Raw genomic sequence first — 22,343 nt, forward strand, 5'->3', positions numbered from 1 at the left:
GGAGGAGGGAGCCGCGGTGCGCTGAGCTCAGGGCCTTCGGTGAGGTGAGACAGCAAGTGCAACGTCAGCCCAGCTCGGGTAAACTGACAGCTGCCCCCCCCAGCATAGACAACGCTGAAGAACATGGACGAGGACGTGCTGACAACTCTCAAGATACTAATAATCGGGGAGAGTGGGGTAGGAAAATCCAGGTGAGACACTCTCACCCCCTGTCTGCGCTGTGAAACACACTGTGCTCGGCCTTGTGTCGCTGGCTGGGACTCGGAGTAGGAGCCGAGGCCTGCGCCTGACCTGCTTTGTTTACTGTATTGTTAGTCTCGTATTTCTCACAACAACAGCTCATCTGGTTTTCTTTTTTTGTTGCGGAAAGAGAGCCGTGTAGGGTTTTCGGGCACTCTCTGCACACGTCGCGCCGCCAGATCAGTGTGTTTTATAAAACGCGTACAGGAGAAATGGTGTAAAACTGGCGTTTCAAAAGCAGTCGTGTTGTTACAGTAACTTCTTTTTCGCACGATGCAGTTGTGCGGATGATGTTTTCTGCCGTGTCTGGAGACCTTTTTATCCTGCCTGTGGGTTGACAGCAGGCAGCTGCGGTAGTTAACCCACCGTTTGGCTTCGGGGTCTCGTTGTGTTGACGGGGGATTGGCGTCGTCAGATGTAGACAAAGCCGTTGCTTGTGGTCATTTAGATGGCGATGGACTTACTGCCTGTGATATCAAGTAGAAAACGACGGTTAAAAAGATCTTTCGCCACCTCTCATGGCAGCCTGCTGCGAGCTTGTCCGGTTTGGGATATTGGACATTTCACGATTTCCCTTGTACTTCATCGTGAAGTGTCGGTGTCCCAACAGTGCTCTGCGGTTTTTTGTACTTATCGCTGTCTTACTGATCTTTTCAATAACTAAAAAAAAGTCCAGTGTGGAAAAACGCACATCTCAGATGAACCCGATAAGCTAGAAATGGCGAAATTGTACTCCTCTCTGCGCTGGGGCCTGTGAAGTGCTTGGGGCATGTAACAGGAGAGACCGGTCATGAGAAAACTGTTGCAATACTGAAGTCATCACCCTTGGCCGATCTGAGCTCCTGAGCAGATTACTAATGGGGGCTTTTTCCTCAAGTGTGCCAAGTAAAATATTGCTCCCCTTCAACAACAAGAAAACATTATCCAGAAATGGAGACATGTCCGTCTAATATGACGTCTAATGTTCTGGGAAAAGAAAATTGACGTCACTGGACGGGTTTTAAAACGTTTTGGACGTGCTTCTTTTCAGAATAGCTAGGGAAAGGCTAAACTTTTTTTTTTTAATAAGGGCGATTTTTATATACGGTGGGAGCCCTTGTTTATCATAGGGGTGAGAAGAGCCATTGTTTTGCAGGTGTGTGTGTGTGTGCGTCTCTGTTAAATAGTTAAAAGGATGTTTGGCATAGTTGTGTTTGCATAACAAATCACCTGGTGCCTAAGGCAAGCCAACTCCAGCATGTGTGACAGTTCTGCTCGTTATGTTCAATAATAGGTCACATGCTAGTATCAGTAGCATAATGGCCATACACAATGTTCATATTTATTCATATCGTGTACCTGTGTTAATGCTGTAAATGTGCTCTAGCCATGTTTGTCATCTGGTTGTTTCACAAAACCTCACAAAGATTATAGAAGCCTGGTGTTGAAGGAGGCTGAATTCTGAGGGAGAGCAGTGAGTATTACTTCATTCTGGGGGCAAGTCAGAGAATTGTTCAACTCCAGTGGCAGCACAAAAAAAAAATCAGTAAGCGATCCCAGTTTTGACTGTGGCACCCATCATCAAGAAAATCAAGGCTGAAGGGGTAGCTGCTGCCATATTTTGAAAAGGGTGTGCGAATGTTTTGCCCAAATTCAGGATCCGGTTTTGGGAGACAAACTTGTACTTAAAGGCAACAGCTGGAAATCTTCACAAAGTGTGTGATATTCATCGGGATACAGTGTCTGACAGGATTACTTTTCAGGGTGAGCTCATGACTCTGGTGTCTGGGGAGGAGTTTCATGGGCATATCAAAGAAATGACATATCTGCCACCTGGCATCCAGTTATGAATGAAGCACGCCTTGTTTTCTCACCAGTACAATGACTGGCAGAGAAAGATGAATGTCATCTCTGAACAGTCTTTCTGGGAATGGATGTGGATATTTTCTGCTTTAGGATGGATTTGCTTCCTCTGGTTCTGGTATCCTAATTGAAACTGAGGTGCAGACAGTTTTCAATGTTTACTGGGATTTTTGGGATGTAAAATAGACCACAAGTTAAACACTCGGAACAAATGTTAGCACCCTGGAGCCTCATGTTACCCATGTGCTGACCTGCTGGCATTGACTTACCAAGGCCTCGTCTCAGACTCCCTGAACGAGATACTCTCTCTCATTGCGTTCGGCTGAGTTCATTCATTTCTGCTGAAAATAAGTTAAATTTGTAGAAGTAAAAAGGCTTAAAAGCTTATGCTGCCGTTGTGTTTGCTAGATGTTGAATAAATAGGCCATTAACAAAGGGCAAATTGTTCTCCTTCTGTGATTTGAAGCATTTTCAATAGTTAATATCATTCCTTTGTAGTGTTTGGCAGGATTTAAGAAATGTTTAGAAAGATCAACTGTGGGATATTTGGAAGAATTTATGACTGGTGTATTTATAGAATTTGAATTACTTGCCATGTGATGGTAGCCATCCGGGTTTTCTGGGTTTAACGTACCTGTAATACATTTTGTGTCATGATAGGCCTACTTCTTATTAAACAGGAAGCCTTTAAATAAAAGATAAGGATGTTTAACTACTAAACTAGTATTTTGTATATTGGTTCACTGAGTGTTTTATTTGGACTTAAAAACACGATAGCATTAGTCATCCAGTTGTTAATTTTTTTATATTTATTGATTTTTTTCTTGCTTACTGAGCTGTTACTTGAAAGGTTTGCAGTTCAGCTTTAGATAAATGTTGTATATTGTTTTCCCACTAGGGATATATCATATGAGATGGCAAGAAGTCTATTATAATTGGGTGGTGAGATGATACTTAACGTCCTTATTTTAATTACGAGGTGACATAATTGTGAAATGCGGTGATGGGTGTTCTCTCAAATACCTGATAGTGTCTGCATTTCCAAAATTGCACTTGAACTTGAGAAGTATGAGGTAATTCTGATCCTGATAACGTTACTCAACAAGCTGTAACGGTGGTCATTGAAATAAAAATATATTTTGCGTGAACTCAGTGAGAGAAGCAATTTGCATACACTGACTAGCATGTCTGGTGTTGGGGAATATGGGTGAACTCTGACCTGATAAGATGAGCCACGATGAAGTCATCTGGCCTGCCTGCACTTTTCTGAATACGTCTGAGCTGACATTAGTGCATGCACAGAGGTCGAGATGACGTTTTTCCATAGGACAGGGCCAGAGCAGTAAACCCGTTTTAGAAGAAAGGTTTTTCAGAAGTTTTTGGCGTATATCCTGGGTTACAAAGTGGTTTAAAACTTTTAGATCATTTGGTATTAAAATGTCAAAATGTTAAAAAAAAAATGTAAAGCAAGTTAGAAAAATTTAGTGAAGCTTTTAGATTTAAGCTGATGCAGAATGTAACTTGAGGTTTGGGTGTGTAAAAAGTGTTCTACTGTCTGTAATTCAAGGTATATTTTGTTTCTTACTTGAAATGTTGTTTTTTTTAAAGTTGGAGGATGATTATAAAGTATGTTTGATGGGGTTATTCTGATGCAGAATATTCTAACTGCGGAAATAGTTTTTTTTATGTCATGTTGTTTAGGCCTTCACAAATACATACATCTGAAAGCCCACTACCTGGAGATGACTTCTTGTTTTGCTACACAAATCTTCCATTAGTTCATGGATTTGTGATTTTCTTTTGGCAGATACATCCAAGTTTAATTTAACTCTATGGACAAGTTTTTCTTGGTACTGAACAAAACAAATATAACTGTTATTAACAGGGAGTAACTCTCAGCAGTTATAAGAAGGGTTACAAACAAGGAGGCAATCAGTCCCTCTGGTTTGTTTTGGTGCTAGCAGATAACTGCTCCAGGATTCTCATCCAGCCATGTCTCCAAGGGGTATTGCAGTGGAGGCTCAAATTAATAACTTAATTTTTTTTTTTGCTGCTACAAAAGCAGAAGACCTGTAAGTGATGAAATAAAATATATCTGAGCCAGTGATGGGAAACGTCTAGACAGTGAAGAGGAAGTGTCTGATGGACTTAATAAATTCACTCCCTGGCTTCTTTCAAGCGGTGTTTGGACGAGATCCTCAGCTCCATTCATTCATTTCGATTGAAAATACTTCATTCATCCCCAAGGGGCAATTTAATCAGCAAACACTGTAACATCACAGTACATTCCAAATTAAAAATAAATCATTTTTAAAATAAATAACAAAAAACAACAAAAGTGAATTAAAATGATTACGAAAGTAACAAAGCGCATGTGCGCTGGAAGGACTCTGACCTGTCCTACAAAATAAAATAGTAATCTATCCATGAGATATTTTACGTTTGCAGAGGGAGCTCTTTCCAATAGAGATCATATGGATAAAACTTTCTTTATTGGCGAGCCTAATGCCCTCTGGAACAAAGCTAGATTTCCTTCTCTTTGTCCTGCACTGTGGACAGCGAAGACATGTTCTTGAAGGCACAAGTTGAAAAGACCGATGAAGGGCATGAGATGGGTCTTCAATTCAATGTATTTTTATATTGCAAGTGACCATACATGTGAATACTGAACAGAAAAGACCAGAAGACAACTGAGGAGAGGAACCAAAAACTCCTTAGTAAGGAGAAAAAAAACCTCTAGGGGTCCAAGGTCAACTGGCTGCCCAACCCCTTTGGGCATGCTAACATTATACAATTAAAAAAAAAAAGGAAATGAATAAGGGTATTAATCCATCCATCATGTCTTGTGTATGTCAGTACTCCCTGCAGATCTCTATAGACCAGTAAATCCCTCCTAAACGATAGCTATATCCACGACGTCCCTCTTGGATCCATGGCAGTGATGCTGCATCCAACTCAGATGGTGCCCAGCCTGGGTGCAATCTGGACATGTGGGCAGGAGAATAGGATAGTTTGGTCAGAACAGATGTATCTCCTGGTGGGCCAACACAGAGACACACAATGGCATGTACAGCAGCACCAGCAGCCATGGTTGCAGCAGGCTATGATGTAATGTGTGAGTAGTGATGTCACAGGCCTTGCTCAGGATCTGCTGGACATGCAGCTTTGCCAGGGGGTCTTAAAGGCTCACCAGTGATATTGGACTAACTGCTAAGTATCTGAAGGGCGAGATGATTTGGTTGGCCTTCCCTTTTCTGTAACCTTTCTTAAGAAGCTGAGTGTCAGCTGCAACAACATGGCCGGTTAGATAAGCGCATACAGAAGCTCCACAGCAATGTAAGATGAACAGATTGCATCTTCTGAATGAAACGTTTTTGTGACCTGATTCACTAAAGCTGTTTCCAGATACCGGTATGTGGCATAAGTTTTTTTTTTCTCAAAATTTCTGCGGCGGAATCCAATGAAAACAAGAGCACTGCGAAAGGAAAGAAAAACTTGTTTCAGAAAATGTGGCGATGGGCATGTCAAAGTGTTTTTAGGAGCTGTCGAAAACCTTCACGGCAGTATGGTTCTCTGTAAAAAAAAAACTTAGGAGACTACTATTATTCATTTTGGATAGTACTGTGAAAAATAGCACATTCAATCACAAGTGTAAAATCTACTTAATAAAGATTTATGCAGTTTCCCTCAATTGCATAAATCAATCAATAGATAAAATATCTATTTAATTTATATAATATACTGTGTGTCACTGGCATCACCAGGGCAAGTTAAGTGCAGGTGCATATGGATTTATCTTATTTTAATTTGCAGTAACACATTTAGGTGTGCATCATTCTGTCATACATGTGCAGTTCCCCAGGTTCTGGGGAAGTCATAGGCTGACTAAAGGTTTCCTCACTGTAAAGAAAAACTGAGGTTTGTCTTGGTTTATGAAAGGTTAGTTCTATTTTGTTTGGGACCATAATAAAGTAAAGATTCTCACTGTGTTTTTTCATTCATTTATAGATGTTGATCTTCTACAATTTATTTTTCAGTCTCCTGCTAAGATTCACAGATGATACATTTGATCCTGAACTTGCAGCAACAATTGGTAAGTTTACTGTACAGTAGACATTACAAAAGGGAGGGACATATTCACTAAGTGCTCCCAGACTAGCATTATCTGCGTTGTCCTTTGAAGTTTATGTACTTTATGTACTTATGTACTTGTGTATCGGGTTAAACATTGGTAAATATCAGCTCAATGTAAATACTTCCACATACACATTCATTCTTTATGTTAGACACCCTGATGTGATGTTCTTTTTCATACGTACAAGGTTGGAGTTAAAAGGGACCTGCAGTCCCAGTTTCTCAGACTTTCACAAAGGTCTCAGACTTTCAGACTTCTTAATAAAAAAGTCTCAGATTTTATTAAATCTTGGTAACAAAATATATTAGTTGAAGGTACTGCAGAATTTGACAAATTCTGAATTAAGCAAAAAGAAAGCATGAAATTTGTGAAAGTACTGGATAGTCACCATGTCAAAAACCCCTGTTCTTGCCACGGGTGGGGGCGAGAGTTTGCAAAAATTACGATGTGATGCAGCCCTTCCTGCTCACTAGCCACTTTGATGACTAGTGTAAAGCGACGTACGAGTGAATAATTACAGGATGTAAAGCAGATATTTCACCGCAGAAATGTTCCAACGTGATCTGCATGCAGAGTTAACAAGTAAAAGGTATTTGCTGGCAATAACAAGTAAAAGGTATTTGCTGGCAAAACCGTCTCGAAACCGAGAGCAATATTTCTTGGATTAAACGAGAAGTATTCACAAGTCTGCGTGTACACAATGTCACAGGGCTGCTTCACCTCGCCAGAAGTTCTGTTGCCTCGTTCTGATTCAAAGAACATGCAGCTGCGCATGCCTGGAAATTTAGTCTATTTTGTGATGTAAATTGGCGGTTTTACACTTTACTGTGCACATTTTACATTTATTGTGGTTTGAAATGCACTCATCAGTGCAGATTCTTTCTAACCCTGAAATAGAAAAACAAGGCTGCAGTTCACTTCTTAAGTCTGTGAAATTCTACAGTAAAAGCATTGATGTTCTCAGTTTAAGCATATTTTTGCAATAATGCTTGGCTTGGATGAAGTACCCGGCCTGTTGGCATTTCCTTCTTGGTTATAGCTAAAAGGGGTTTGTCTTCCCAGCTCTGAGTCTGTGTAGTTCTGTGCTCTACCTGTCTGAGGAGAGTAATACATGCCAATTGGCTGGGCAAGGCCTCAACAGCTCCTAAATAAGGCCTTAGAGAGTCATTTCCTGGTTTTGGCCCAGTATCTTTACTAATAAACATCCTCGAAGTGTAATGATTAACCTAGTTTTTCTTAGTTTTAAGAGTTGTTGTTAAAGGCGTTTGAAGTTCCAGAATTCTAAAATTCCACAGGTTCCACCACAGAGCTGTGATCAGGTGTAGAAGGAACTTCACTTAGTCGGTTCTAGAAGGAATTGTGGTCAGTTCTGCTGTTGCTTTTCTTTTATATCCCTTCTGGAATTTGTGCTGTTAGCGACTTAACAGCACATATTCTGTGACAAAGCAGAGCTTTATGTGAAAGGAGATATTTTCTGCCAGACTGATGGTTTTCTCACAGCAAAGAGCTGTGTATTAAGTTGTTTTTTTCCCCCTCTCTGAAAAATTCATTTTAAGACTGGAAGTTCAGAAAACTATGACATACTCCAATGTACAATGACCTTAGGCCACTTGGATTTGGTTACTTTAAAGAAATCTTAAAGTTAATCCAAAACCGTTAAAATTCTTAGGGTTTTAGGCATCATGCAGTTACCTGGACTTTTTTTTTCTGAAATAATTAATTCAGGTGCCATCAGACCTCTTGTATGACTTGTGGCAAAAATAATCCAAGCACAAAAACCACTGGAGGCTAAATTAGGTTATCTTATCACTGCCCCAGCCGAAATGTATAAAGTTTTAGAACTATTTTGCCAATAAAGAAATAACAGCCCTGGATCTTTAAGGGATGGTTAGTTTTTGACCTATGTTAAAGTGTAGTGGGCTGCCGAATGTGCATTGAGTAAAATCCATACCTTGTATAAATTTGCTGTTTTGAATATGACAAATGTCAGAAGCCTTGTTTGTATAATAAAGGCTCGGTTACCATTGCTTTCATGAAGATTGACAGTGTTCGAGGTCAGAGGGGTGATAGTCTACTAAGCTTAAATAACCAGTATGGCTTCTGTTTTCATTACAGTTGAAATTTGATAGAAATGTCAAAACACCCTACACTTGCTTTAAGTATTGCTGACATTTGTTAAATATATGTTTTAAATTGCGGATCAGACATCTTATATCTATTTTGTGGGCATATATTTCAAAGAGGTAGCCGGAAAAGCTTTTAATGTTTTCAAGACTGACTTGATGGCGGTCAGTCTTATATCAATTATTTTAAAGGTAATGAACAGTTATGATATAAGTATGCATTTTCTTCTCTTATTCATTTCAGCATTGTGTTTTGATTGCTTGAGCCTAATCTAATAAAAATAGACACTCAAAGTTTTGTGTATTATAGAGTTCACTGGATACTTGAAGTTTAATGTAAGATGCCATTTATCAGAGACTCCTTACTCTGTGAAATATTGTATTTCACTGGTGAATAACGTGGAAAGTATTAACAGTACATTTTGTGTTGTGCATGTAGGTGTCGACTTCAAAGTAAAAACCATTTCGGTGGATGGGAACAAGGCCAAACTTGCGATCTGGGTAAGGGTTTTTTGCGCTGTTTGTATATTGTTGGAGAGAGTAACAAATGTGGTGCTTGGTATTAATTGTACAAAATCTGTATTTTGCAATAAGAACCTCATTGTTATTAAATTAGTTGTTTTTAATACTCCAGCATGGACTGCCAACACCTTTCTTTTTTGAAACAGGCCAGTAGACAGATGCTGTACAGTTAGATAGAAAATGTGCCCTGTTTTGTGAAAGTTCTCTCAGGTCACTTTGTGCACAGATGAATTGTGGACTGAGGAAATGTCATTTTTTTTACAAGATGCTGTAAATCTTCTAAAATACAGTAGCACGAGCGTCTTGCCTGATCTATGATGGTGGCATGATGGTGTGCCGGGCAGTGTGCTCAGTGTGAGTTTTCTCCAAGGGGCTCTGGTTTACTTCCACCTCCGAGAGACGCGCTAGCTGGGCTGGTCGGTGTCTCCGACCCGTCCTTCTGCGTGTGATCTGGCCTCCTGCTCGCTCGGGGCTGTCGTACTGCCTTCAACCCTTCGACCCTCCTTCCAGGACGGGCTTTAAGCTGCTACAACCCCTACTAGGAATAAGCTTTCTGAAGAACGGGAGCCTTACTTTGCAGTTAGCCCTAATTACAGTGTACCAGTGTTTCAAAATTTAGTGCAGTTGTGAGATTTGTACTTGATTTTATTTTAAAATATCTTTGAAGCATTCTGTTGCTCTGTTTTTGCTAAGAAGTGAAAATGTCCCACGTATAATGGTAATAATAATAATAATAATAATAATAATAATAATAATAAAAAACTTTATTTTATATAGCGCCTTTAAAAGTGGCTTCTCAAAGCGCTTGATGGTACAATATGATCCAGAGATTCACTCAGAAATAATTAGAAATGTGAGTCAAGTGCCCCTTTAACTTTTTAAAGACGGTCTTTGAGTCATTTTAGCGATTGTGCGAAGGCTTCAAGTTAAGTACTGATCTTGCCTGGGTCTCTAACTAAACTCAAGACAAGCCTCCAGAAGATGGCACTAGTGCATAACATTACAGTCCAGCCTTAACAGGTTTAATCCAAAGCCCTTTTTTAAATTCATCTGCAGAGGGTATACTCCTTTTTCCTATTGTTTTTCCTGTTAAAGTAAGGCAGACTTTCTTGAGTAAATGTGAACAAAATGTTTTGTATTGCAGGACACTGCAGGCCAAGAGAGATTTAGAACTTTGACACCTAGCTACTACCGAGGGGCACAGGGTGTCATCTTGGGTGAGTAAACACTATCTTATTGAGCAGAGACATTACCTTCTACATGCTAGATTATAAATTACTGGGAGTTCTTTAATCAGCGTCACATTTTATTTCATTCAGAAATCTATCAGAGATTATTTATGTGCTTGTTTTAAGTGCCTCATCTTAAATGAAGTGCAGTGGAGCTTTAAGAGATCTTTGCGGTGGATTTTAGTATTTAGCATAGCTTCTTTTTAGAAAAAAAATAGATGATTAGATATAAGTTCACACTGGTATTCGGTTTAGTTACAAGCAAATTAAAGATTTTCAGGCTGCTCTCCCTTTTCTTGTAGTGTATGATGTCACAAAGCGCGACACTTTCACCAAACTTGACAACTGGCTAAACGAACTGGAGACCTATTGTACAAGAAATGACCTTGTGAAAATGTTGGTTGGGAACAAAATCGATAAGGTGAATATGATTGTCAGATATTGTCAGTAAGGAATATCCTTGTGCAAGCTTTTTTTCCTGCTGGACTTCCCTAAAACCTTTGTTAATCAGTAAATAAAAGGTATTTCAGATGCCTTTTCAATCTAATTTTATTCTTTATATTAATTATTTATGTTAATCAATAATAATTGCCAGCCCTTGAAATTCTGAAGTCTATTAGTACACTAATAATCAGAATAAAATGTAGCTGAATAGAATGTGTTGGCAATAATCAAGCTATGGTGGTGAACATGTCATTTTCTACCTTTACTTAACCATTGTGTTTCTGAAGCCTGCTATGTGTTTTGTGTTTTCTTGGGATACGAGGGTCCTTGTGACCTTGCCTGCCCTCTTTAATTTACAGTAGCAGCTATAAACTGAAGACAGGCTTCATAAATGATTGTTCTTTTTGTTAAAGGAAAACCGGGATGTAGACAGGAATGAAGGCCTAAAGTTTGCAAGAAAACATTCCATGCTTTTTATAGGTAAGTCTGGATCATTCCTCTTAAAAGAACCATTTCAATAAATTATCCTCGGCAACTATGTTGGGGAAGCTGCTTTTTAAATTACTGTCATTCTAGAAGGTGAATGTGTATTTTGGTGCCATATTGTCAGTCTATTTTTAGCATGTTTTTCATCTCCCTATAAAACAGCCATGCCTTCAGACACAGGTCTCTTCAGTTTCAGGTTTTCCCAGTTATTCTGACTTGCCTGATTTCAGATTCTTACAAACTTTGGTAGAAAAACAATTTCAATGTTAATCTATCTAAACAAGTCCTTCCTTCTTCTGGTTCTTTAATAGAGAACCAAAAGGATATTGACTCTATATTAAATGAATAATGGTTTGTACAAGCCCACGACAATATTTTGGTACAATATTTGGAAACTTTAAAGAGCATTGCAGTGTATAGCTTTAATGTTTTGGTTTAGTATTATTTAGTAAACTGTGTTACCTGTCATAAAGATGTCAGGCACCACTACATACCTTTCAGAAAAAGTTATTTATTGAAGTACATTTCTCTCCTCTATCTTTTAATTTTGTTTTTGAATGGAATAATACACTGTTCTGTAATAGAGATGTGTTCATTATTGTTCCACCAATTTTTTTGGTCTGTTTTGAATTTTGTACTTGGGCAAAGCTTGTAAATTAGAATGCTGTGATCCACAGAGTAAATACCAGTTTGAAGTCAGGATTTAATTCAGATTTTATCTGCCAGGGACTTTTCTAGTGATGAACTTTGTGTGCATTTTGATCCTCTCGTACAGAAGCTAGTGCAAAAACCTGTGACGGCGTCCAGTGTGCTTTTGAAGAGCTGGTGGAGAAAATTATTCAGACACCAGGACTGTGGGAGAGCGAGACTCAGAGCCGGGGTGTGAGACTGTCTGATCACGAGGAGCGGGGTGGTGGAGGCTGTGGGGGATATTGCTCCTTGGTGTAAATCGAAAATCGACCACTGTCCCGCAACACCACTCGCGCACAAAAACAGACATCATTTTCTAACTATTGGAAGGGCCTCTGAACTGTATTGCTGTGTTTACATGTTCAGTAGCTGCGATAGTAGGGACATTGCTATTTGCACACTTCCTGGTATCACGGCAGCACCCACCGTTTGTAAGTTCCCCAGCTGAGCAACTTTGTAGACTACAGCTGATCTGACCCTCCTGTCCATGGCTGCTTTTCATGAACTGCATTGGAAACGGTCTGCCAAGAGCAACTGAATGTGGTTGAGACGAGACGGTAAATAATCTTACTAATTCACGGCAAAAAAACAAACACATCCATCCTCGCTGCCTTTTAGAGTAAAATGTTATTTTTATCTTGTATACGTGATGACATTTATCAAAAAGTGCAAAAATGTTCAGTTTCTTTCCTGCCTCTGTTTCAAATGTGCTTTGTAATGCATTCTGTCAAGGGAAGCACAACCTGATTAAAAATAATGATTTCTTTTCTCTAGTATGTTGCCGGTTTATGCTCAGCATGATCATGCCTTGTATTCCAGATTGAAGAGAAAAAAGCAGAAAAGCAACAAAGGAATGTTGTATTTTATTATTATTTTTTCAACTGACATGATCCTATAATCTGGATGGATACCCTTTTTGAGTAATGTATGTGTTCTTCAGAATCTGCTTTTTTCAGTCATAGATTAACAACCATTTTGCAGCTGTTTGGCTATTTTATTAACTTAGACGCTAAACTTTAAACATGTTTGGAAGAATTTGTACGTTACCACAGATTGGCACTATAGACTTTCTATTGTTCACTGCAAAAAGGCTAAATGTGCATGTCTTAATTGGTTTCCTGTATCCTTAGCTCATGCTTTTATGACCTGTAACTCATGCAGATTATTCCTTTTCCTAAAAACACTTTTACATCATACATTTAACACACCTGATCATATTATATAAATCATTCCTGGGTCTGAAATATATATAGATCTTGTATTGATGCCTTTGGATATACAGTATTCTGAGTGCAGAATTTTTCTTTTCCCTCGCTGTTTAAAAGCTTGTTTTCCTGTCCTGTCAACTAGTACTGTATCCACATTGGCAACATTTCATCTGTGTTGTAGACTTCAACCTTTGCCATCCCTATAGCACTTGAGTGCCAGAACAGAGATTTGGTTGCAGGGATTAAGTGGTGAAGTTAGTTGACATTTGTTCTATTTCCAGTCTTTCTGGATGATTTGGAAACATGTGAAGGACATGTGGTACCTTCTGTCTGTTTGTTCAAACATTCTAATTCTCTTTTCTATTTTAATGTTTTTTTTTAACAGCATGTAATTGTCTGAATATTTGTGTTGTAACTCAGATTTACATAACTCTTCACGTTTACTTAATAAATGGTCATTTATTTACTGAGAATGCATCTGTCAACCATTGTTACAATCGTAAGTTGTATGCATCATATCTCGGTTTCAATTTTTTTCAAGACTAGTAGTCTTCCCTGGGTTATATTCTTAAACCTTTCTGTTAATATTGAAGAAAAGATTTTTAACACATACAAAAATTGGTTAGTTCTTGTAGATAATTGCTCTTTGCATTAATTTAGAACAAGAACATCATGTACTTTTGTATGTTTTACTTTGTAAAATATAATTTATTGCCTTTGGATAGATGATAAATGCTTATGACTGCATCAATCATATATACTGGACTGCTTTTGAAAGGTTCTTAAACATAATGCTGTAAATTCCGACACGTGGGGGGACAAATCTTAGTTTGTTAATGTAAATAAAGATCAGTTAACTAGGTGACTTGCTAGTGTTCATTGTGTTAGCACCGCGTAAATATTAAGCCCATGCAGCATCAGTCTGTATAATTTGTTCCACATACTTTTGTGAAAAGTTGTCATTTCGTTTTAAAATTTTTGAGGTATTCATCCGTTTTCTCACTGCTTTAACCAGTACAGGGTTGCGGGTAAGAAGGAGGCTATCCCAACTCGTGACGGGTACACACAGACACAGATACACACACTTACACCAGGGCCAGAGAAGTCCCACATGAAGATGGGGAGAACATACTGTACAAATTCCACACACCTTAGAGCCTCATTGTACTAATTCTAACCACTGCCATCTTGCTGCCCATGAGTACCTTTTTTTTCTTCTTCTTTTTAGAACTAAAGAGATTTTGTTTCCCTTTTATGCATCCATGCATGACATTGAAGCCTTGTCCACACCATATAACCTGGTGTTACTTTGCATTTAAAATCCAACACATTTAAAATTGACGTTTCAGTTCTCTTCATCATCACTTTCCTGCATTTTGTAGATCAGAACAGTGATAAAACAGCAATTTTTTATTATAATGTGGTGACCAAAATAAACACTTGTGTCTTTCATAAGTAGCTTCTTCTAGCTTTGCATTTCACATTTTGTATTTAGATTTTATGCTTTTACTACCCGCATGCAAAACCCGGCACTTGTCTGCATAAAGCATCATCTGCCAGGTGTTTGCCCAGTTTAGAATTTTATGTAAATCTTTTTGAGCTTCATTTGTCTCTTAAACAGTGCTTATCTTCTTAATTGGAATAATTTGCAAACAAGTTTGCAAGACTAGTTTAAAAATGCTAGTAGAATCTAGGTTGTTGATATAATAGAAGTTCAGTGGTCCTAGTATCGACCCTTGTGGCACTCCACAAATCACATCACTCCAATTTGAGTGATCACTTCTACTTTCGACCTCAGTTTTCTAGTCTGTTAATTTAAGAATTAATTGTTAACGCTGAGCTTTATCAAATGCCTTCTGAAAATCTAAATATACTTTATCATGTGCCCTGTTATAATGTAGCCCTTACTGTTATTGTTTACTTAAAGAACTCTAACAAGATAGTTAAACATCTTTACTAGTTGATAAGATATTTTTCCATGTTATTTCTAATTATTGCCATTTCTAATATGATTTTTTTATAAATTCCATTTGTAGTCTTTGTGACAGCATACAGTAGTTTGATTGTGAAGGACTGTTACTATTTTTGCACTCCATAGGCCTAATTATCACTTTTCTCTAGCAGTTGAACCCCAAAGAAAGATTACATGACCAATCTGCCTAATCTCATCAAGCACATGCTCCATTTGATACTAAAGATTACTTCAGTATTTGTTTTATAACAACTGGGAAAAGAATGTACCAAAAAAAAACATTTTATCTGTACCAGAAGCCTGTGAAGTAATAGAAATGTCTATAAAACAGATGTCCCCGTCATTACCAGTTAAAAACATTTTCAATGAGACTGATTTTTGTTTTGTTTTAAATATTTACAACGGGAATTCTTTTCAAAAGTTGCCTCATATGTTTTTTTGTGACAGTTTTTGACTGTTCTTTCTTGAAAAGTCTCTCTTTCTGTCATGTAGCTGCCCACTGCCCGTTCCAGGCCATGGTTTTCAACATTTGATTGACAGCAGCATATTGGAAAATGTTATAATAAACCCATGGAGGGAGAACCAAACCCGCCTCTTTCTTTCGGCTTTCTGGAAAGGAAATCAATCCCATCGCTGTAACATTAACAAACTATTCTTCCACCACAACAATATCAGGCTGAAAGGTTCAACTCCACACCATGTTCTTTTTTGATATCATAGTTGCACAACCTGTTTTGTTTTGAAATATCACTGCGTTGGTAAAAACCTTACGATGTGTTGTTTAAAACATATTTAGAATACAACATTTAACGTTTTATTTGCTTACGCTGCTGCCTATGGTAATTCAGTCTATCGTGTACAGTATATATGATATGTAGATACAGATATAAAGGGTCATACTGTATTTGCAACTCAGAATTTAACAGATGGTACAGAGGAGCTGGGAGATGGAACAAAACTGTAATCCATTCATCCGTGAGTTCCTAAATTTGTTTCTTTGCGTTCCTGTATACATACCTGTGTAATCTTTGATAATACCTACAGGAGAAAGTTTCTCATTTTAATCCCTCTTTTCTTCGTAATGACTACGAAAAGTGGGAAACGTGACCACGTAGCAGTGTTGCCTAATACTGTAAGTCAAATTAAGGAATCTCATTACTAGCAGTGGCGGCTTCTCTGAATAGCAGCAGTGAATAAGGCAAATGGCCATATGAAATAATACTAGAAGAATACTGTGCCCGAGGTTCATGTAGAAAAGGGAGCAGCAGCTTTTCCTCGGTGTTGCCAAGGCCGAGCGTCTCCACAATGTTATAAAACCAGTGCAAGGAGAGTATGATGCAACATCAGAGAAACAAACAAAATGAATCTGCTTTGCTAAAAGTATGTGAGTTGAAGTGCAGCCAGAAGCAGAAAGAGGTTCAAGAGAAACGTAGCACACTAAAGTGCTACCCGTGCAGCACTGAAAGATGAGACAGGACTGACAAACAGTACAGAAGAAGCGAAGGAAATTCAACTTTAAGATTTCGAAATTAAAAAATCAGGTCTTGTAGTCTGTTGGGAGTCAGACATTCCTGCAAGCCCAGAAATGTACCTGGTCGGTATTCTGTGAAGTGATTATGAAAGTAGCAAATATGGATTTTTGTAACATAATGAAATCCCTCTTCTTAATCTTCTTAATGAAATCTTAATAGTGCATTGTCAGATTTACAAAATATCCCATTTTGTGTTTTTACTTATATATCCTATCACTGTTTCTGACATTGTCTTGAAGGTGAAAGAGGTACAGTAGATAACCTTAATACCTTAGACTGTTTCATGGGTAGATTTGTCACAACATTAAGTGTTTCCCATCTTATACTATACTCTTCTTTGTTCCTTATTCTTTGAATTACTTTTTACTTTTACTTTTGAGTTGCTCAGCAGTCCTGGGTTTGGCTGAATTTTGATCCTCTTTGTACAAAGGCGGAATTAGCATTTGTTTAGAGACTAAAACTTGCATATTAAATATTTGCTTGTCAGTGTTGTTTAGTTACTTTTGCACGCATTACTTTACATCACCTCTATTCATGTATGCTGTATGTTGTGTTGTTGTATGTGGTGGGATTTCAAGGATTAACTGCGCATGTTGGTATTGTATAAATATGGTATAAGGCAGGCACTTTCGCAGTGTTGCGAGTCAGACTGCCGGAGCCCTACAGCTGTCCGATGTCATATCGGTTGAGGCAAAAAGTCACAAAGCTGTCGGGCGGGTTTGAAGACATCTAAAAATGACCAGACCATTCTTGGGGTATCAGTAGCCCAGCCTTTCGGAGGATGGTACAGTCCAAAATGTGGGCCCACAATGTAGTCTAACTAAAACTCCATACACTTTCACAGGCAGTCTATTCTCCTATGAAGAAGCAGCATTATCACTGGGTTCCTTCTTTGCAGGCCAGACCACAGAAAAGTAACTGGTAATTTGAGCAGCAAAGAGACCGATCTTGGAATTTTGGAGACTGACTGTTATCTTATAATTGTAAGAATATTTACAAATCTCTTGTATGTCAACATGCTCTTTGGTATAGGGAGAAATGTTCTTCTTTGGATTAGCATCCATTTGGGGAGATATTTAATATTGAATAACAACTTTTTATTTTAGAAGAAACAGGTTACCAAATAAAAGTATTAGAAAAAAGTATTTGTTTCTTGCTGTTAATAATTGTAAATATTTATTTGTCTTTTAAATTTTTGCCCCTTTCATTGCTCTTCTGCCTTACTTGCACTGAGAACAAAGAGCCCACCTGCCTTCAGGTGTTATCACTCAGTATTCTCTGATAATAGAGTGTGTGTGGTCAAATTTGACAATTTCCTTGTAAGGAAAGATGGTGTCAGAACTTGATTTGATATTTAAAATGTTATCCTCTTTTATTTAATTTGTCTATATCCTCCAGCTTAGAGAGCATTATGCTCACAGTAGTGTCATAAATACTGTAAATGCATTGGAGATACACAGCATATACTGTACGTATTGACACATATATTAATATCATAGAATTATATTATATAATTATATAATACACGTCAGTCTGTTTTTCGGTGCGTTAAGGTCTATAGGTTAGAAAAAAAAAGTTTGCCAGTAGATCATAGCAGTTTCATTAGCTCACAATCTGACATGGCTCGTGCGTCCAGATGTTTTGTTATAAAATTATGCAGTGAGATGTCCAAGTCATGGGCTTGAAATCTTGGATTCCTGAAGAGTTCTAAGAAGCTGGTCCCCCAAGCCAAGCTGAAACACTCTTTGGTGTGTACTGTGTAATAACAAATATTACTTCAGGACCTTGTCTCCATCATACAAATTAACATGATTTAAATTCTTGTTACCCTGAAATGTGTGGTAATGCTATTAAGCTGCACCACGTTCCAGGTTCTGACTTATGTTAAGGCCATGTTGCGATCTTGCACATTACATTTTTAATAGATTGAAAATGACTTGATGTCACCTTGGCATTTGCAGTTCAGAGGCACACTTTAGGAGTGTCACACGGTGAACCAAGTGATGCTGCAGATTTCCCAGGCCTCGTGTCTGGTCGGTGAACTTGTGAAATAAGTCAGTAATAAGCTGAGTGATATTAGTCAGAACAGAACAGGAATAACATCCCAGCTCTCCAAGATCAGACTGAACTACCTTAAGACTATTTGGCAGATCGTGTGAATGGTAGCATCTATATTTGTTTTCATGTCTGCGGGTCTAATGGTCCAAATTCAGTTTCACGAGGAATGAAAAACACCCAAGAATAAAGCGTCATGGAGCGAGATTGTGGCTTAACCCGCTTGGCTGAGGGCTGGCCTCCCAGCCAGAGGACAAGGAGACCAGGACCCCCCTGCAGGGTGACCAAGGGGCAGCTGCAGAGGTGGTGATGGGGTGGAGGTGGGATGCAAGAGAGAGAGGGATTTCGTAGGTATTTCTAGCGTTTGGGAGAGGAATGGATTATCAGGAGCGATTGCTAATTACTGACAGCTGAGTCCAATGGAGCTTGGTTGTTGTCATCCCTCCCAAACTTCTGTTATAAACTCCATTTAGTACTAGACATGTATAGCCATGTGTAACAATTCACATTCAGACTATAAGAAAAGATGCTTACACATTTTAACAAAACCTTGAAATCTTATAGAATTCTGTCCAGTCTGTGTGTGTAAAACCTTTTCACCAGGAGATATTACTGTGTTTATAGTTTTATCCTTCCTTTAACACATAAATAACTTTTCAGCAGTATTATTCCTGAGTCAGTTGTATGGATGATTGTAATATGCAAGACAGTCTGCAGATTTATCAATTGTGTTGGTGTTTAAATTTTACATCTTGAGCCCTATAGTATAGAAAATGTCCATAATAATATTGCAATGGTCATTGTTGTTTTTGTTAGAAGCTTACACTCTGAAATTGAGAGAGCTTTTATAGTAATTCCATGGGACACTTAGGCTATAGGTCTGAGGAAATTGCAAGAATAATCATCTGCACGTGATGGCATTAGTGGTTCTTTTTGTGGAAGTAACAGACACTCTAGAGCCTGTTTCTTTATGTCTAGCTCCTGCTAGAAGATACCCCTTGAGTCATTTTTGACACCTCTCTAGCACATTGTGTGAGGTGTTGTTGGAGTAGGAGTCACAACAGGATGTGCTGTTCGCCTTGCAGATCTATTTGTCTTCAGATTGCTCCCTGATTCTGCATTTTCTTTCATCTAGAGAAGCGTTGCTTGCCTTTTTGTACACAATCTGAAACCCACTGAAAGTATATCATCATAACATACTGTAGATAGGAGCTCCATACAATCCCTATAAAGTATTTCTTTTCAATACCTATTTGAATTGGATATTGCAGCATTAACACTGAAGCAGGTGGGGGATCCGCCTGTGCTGGCATTATGTTACTGTAGCAATAAGCACAGACAGGAATGCATGTTAGTGCTTTGGCACCACAAATAAACTCAAGGACAAGTAGTGCCATTCATCATCCACATATTCTCAAATGGTATAAGTGTGTGTGGTATAATTCTGACCATGTATTCATCCAAGATTCTTGAACAGTGCTGTCAGTCACTTTAAATCAGGAGTGAACCTTAGGTTTTTATTCTATAGGAACATGAAATTGGAAACACTGATCATAATGACATCTTTTATAATAAACGAATCCAATTGTGTCAACATGGGCACGTGTTCACTTTCACACAGTTAAAACATGTTTTGCAGGAAAGACCTGTTTTAGTGTGATTGTTATATATATACATTTTTAAATAAAATTCCATTAGGGAAGTGATTGGCATGTGAAAAAATAGAGTCATTATTTAGAATAAATAAATTCATCCTATCTTAAATCTTACGTTTATTTTCCTTACTGAAGCTAATCTCGATTTCACAGTTATACTAGTGACTTCATTATTGACCAGGATCCAGACGTCCATCCTGTAATAGAAGAAGATAGACAAGATAGTCTATACTTAACGCACAGAACAGATTTATGCTAGAATAAGAAAATCAAAAGCACAATTTATTTAATAACTTAATAAAAAAATTCCTAGGGTTTTACTTGTCTGGAGTTTGTATGTTCTCCTCATGTTCGCATGTGATTCCTCTCTCAGTCCAAAGACATACTGGTTGCATAACTGGTTTCTGAGAAAACTGGCCCTGGTGTAAGTGTGTGTGCGCCCATTGCATGTTGGGATAGACTCCTTCTCAACCGCAAACCTGTACTGGTTAAAGGAGTGAAAAAATGGATGAATACCTCAAATATAACCTGTTTGTGTCTGTCTGCGCTACGACAGACTGGCATCCCATCCAAGATGTACTGTACCTAGCCTTGCGCCCATTGCTTGCTGGGATAGCCTCTAGATCTCCCACAAACCTGTACTGGACAAAGTGGTTAGAGAGTGGATGAGTGGATGTATCAGGAGAAAGAAAGTAGTTTGCAAACCTTGATATCCAAAAGAATATTAAAAAAGCAGATAGCGATATAGTAAATAATATAGGAACAAGTAATAGGTTTATTCCATGCTGAAAAAAAGAAGAAAGAAAACACAACGTTTCGGCCGTGGAGCCTTCTTCTGACACCTGAAGAAGGCTCCACGGCCGAAACGTTGTGTTTTCTTTCTTCTTTTTTTTCAGCATGGAATAAACCTATTACTTGTTCCTTTGCAGCCTACGCATGCTGACGCAGATACCCACCTGAACTAGTAAATAATATTGCAATGGAGGTGAAAACAAATAATAAAACATTGTCTTTAGTATTACAACAGACAGAGAACAGCAAAGGTTAGACTAGCGTGTCTTGGAGATAATGAGAGGAAATATTTGGATGACAAAAAGGAAATGGCTAACATATTAGAAGAATATTTCACACAGGTGTTTATCCAGGAAATAACTGCCGATATGCCTCAGGCTGAGCAAAGACGAAATTGTATATTAATTAGTATCAGATCAGCACTGAAGGAGCAGACGTGTAGCAGGTATTAGAGACTCTCAAGAGAAACAGATCTCTAGAGTGTGATGGTTTTCTACCAATTTTAACTGAAAAAAGATTATTCATTTATCATTAACAAACCTCTGCTAACATACACTCAAGACAGATGTAATACCATTTCCTGGTAATGCGAATGTAGCATTCACCTACAAAAGGGTGAACAAAACAAATGGAGATAATAGTAAGAACTAAAAGGATAGCTATATGATTATAGACCATAACCTGAATTTAGAAAATATAGATCTTGCTTATCTAGTGAGATCCCTTTGAACACAAAATGGCATTGATGGATTAAAAAAGCACATGATATAGTGTATTTAAATTTTCAGATCACTTTTGTCGTAGTTCCTTGCACAAAATTAATTCCCTAAATTGCAGGTGGAAGGCATTCAATAGAAAGAATGTATGTGGATTCAGAATTAATGGAGAAAAAAGAAACTACTGCAGTTCCTGCAGGGAACTATCTTAGGACCGCACAAATCTGATAGAATTAGTAACCTAGTCAAGTCCACATCTGCTACCAAAGAAGGAGGATTAGCAAACACTGTACAAAGCAAATGCAATTTCTTTGCTTTCCTAGGTGGCTTATCTCTGAGAGAAGTTACCTGGAGAACAGAGTGTTTGGCTTAAACAATATACTAGTCCAGAAGAAAAGGACATCAGCTTTGTAGAGGACAGGTCAATCCTGTAACTATTCATGTAAATGCACAGATGTTTTTGTGCTCTGAGTTCATGTGGCCACAAATTGGTTGAATTCAAGGGAGTTTTCAAGAGAGATTTGCTTCTTAATTAAAAGACTTTAATTTTTATTGATCTAGCATAAGGGTTTACCAACTGCATTGCCAGCAGCCAAAAAGTAACGGTACAATATTAGCTCCCTCTCCCCCTGTCCGGCTATCCTGACAGCAATGCCCTTTTAAATTTAAATATGTGTTTTTTTTTTCTGGACCTGCATGGTG

General features: G+C 38.2%; 1 protein-coding gene across 1 annotated transcript; it reads left to right on the forward strand.

Annotated features, from left to right (window-relative positions):
* rab18a (RAB18A, member RAS oncogene family) lies at nt 1-13,784 on the forward strand. Its single transcript, XM_088642806.1, has 7 exons — nt 1-191; nt 6,120-6,175; nt 8,780-8,841; nt 10,007-10,079; nt 10,394-10,512; nt 10,949-11,015; nt 11,797-13,784. The coding sequence occupies exons 1-7, from the start codon at nt 124-126 to the stop codon at nt 11,967-11,969; spliced, it is 618 nt and encodes a 205-aa protein (XP_088498932.1). The 5' UTR covers nt 1-123; the 3' UTR covers nt 11,970-13,784.
* Nucleotides 13,785-22,343: the final 8,559 nt, after the last annotated feature.

Source organism: Lepisosteus platostomus, chromosome 8 (assembly GCF_059453375.1).
Source record: "Lepisosteus platostomus isolate fLepPlt1 chromosome 8, fLepPlt1.hap1, whole genome shotgun sequence".
Classification (NCBI taxonomy): domain Eukaryota; kingdom Metazoa; phylum Chordata; class Actinopteri; order Semionotiformes; family Lepisosteidae; genus Lepisosteus; species Lepisosteus platostomus.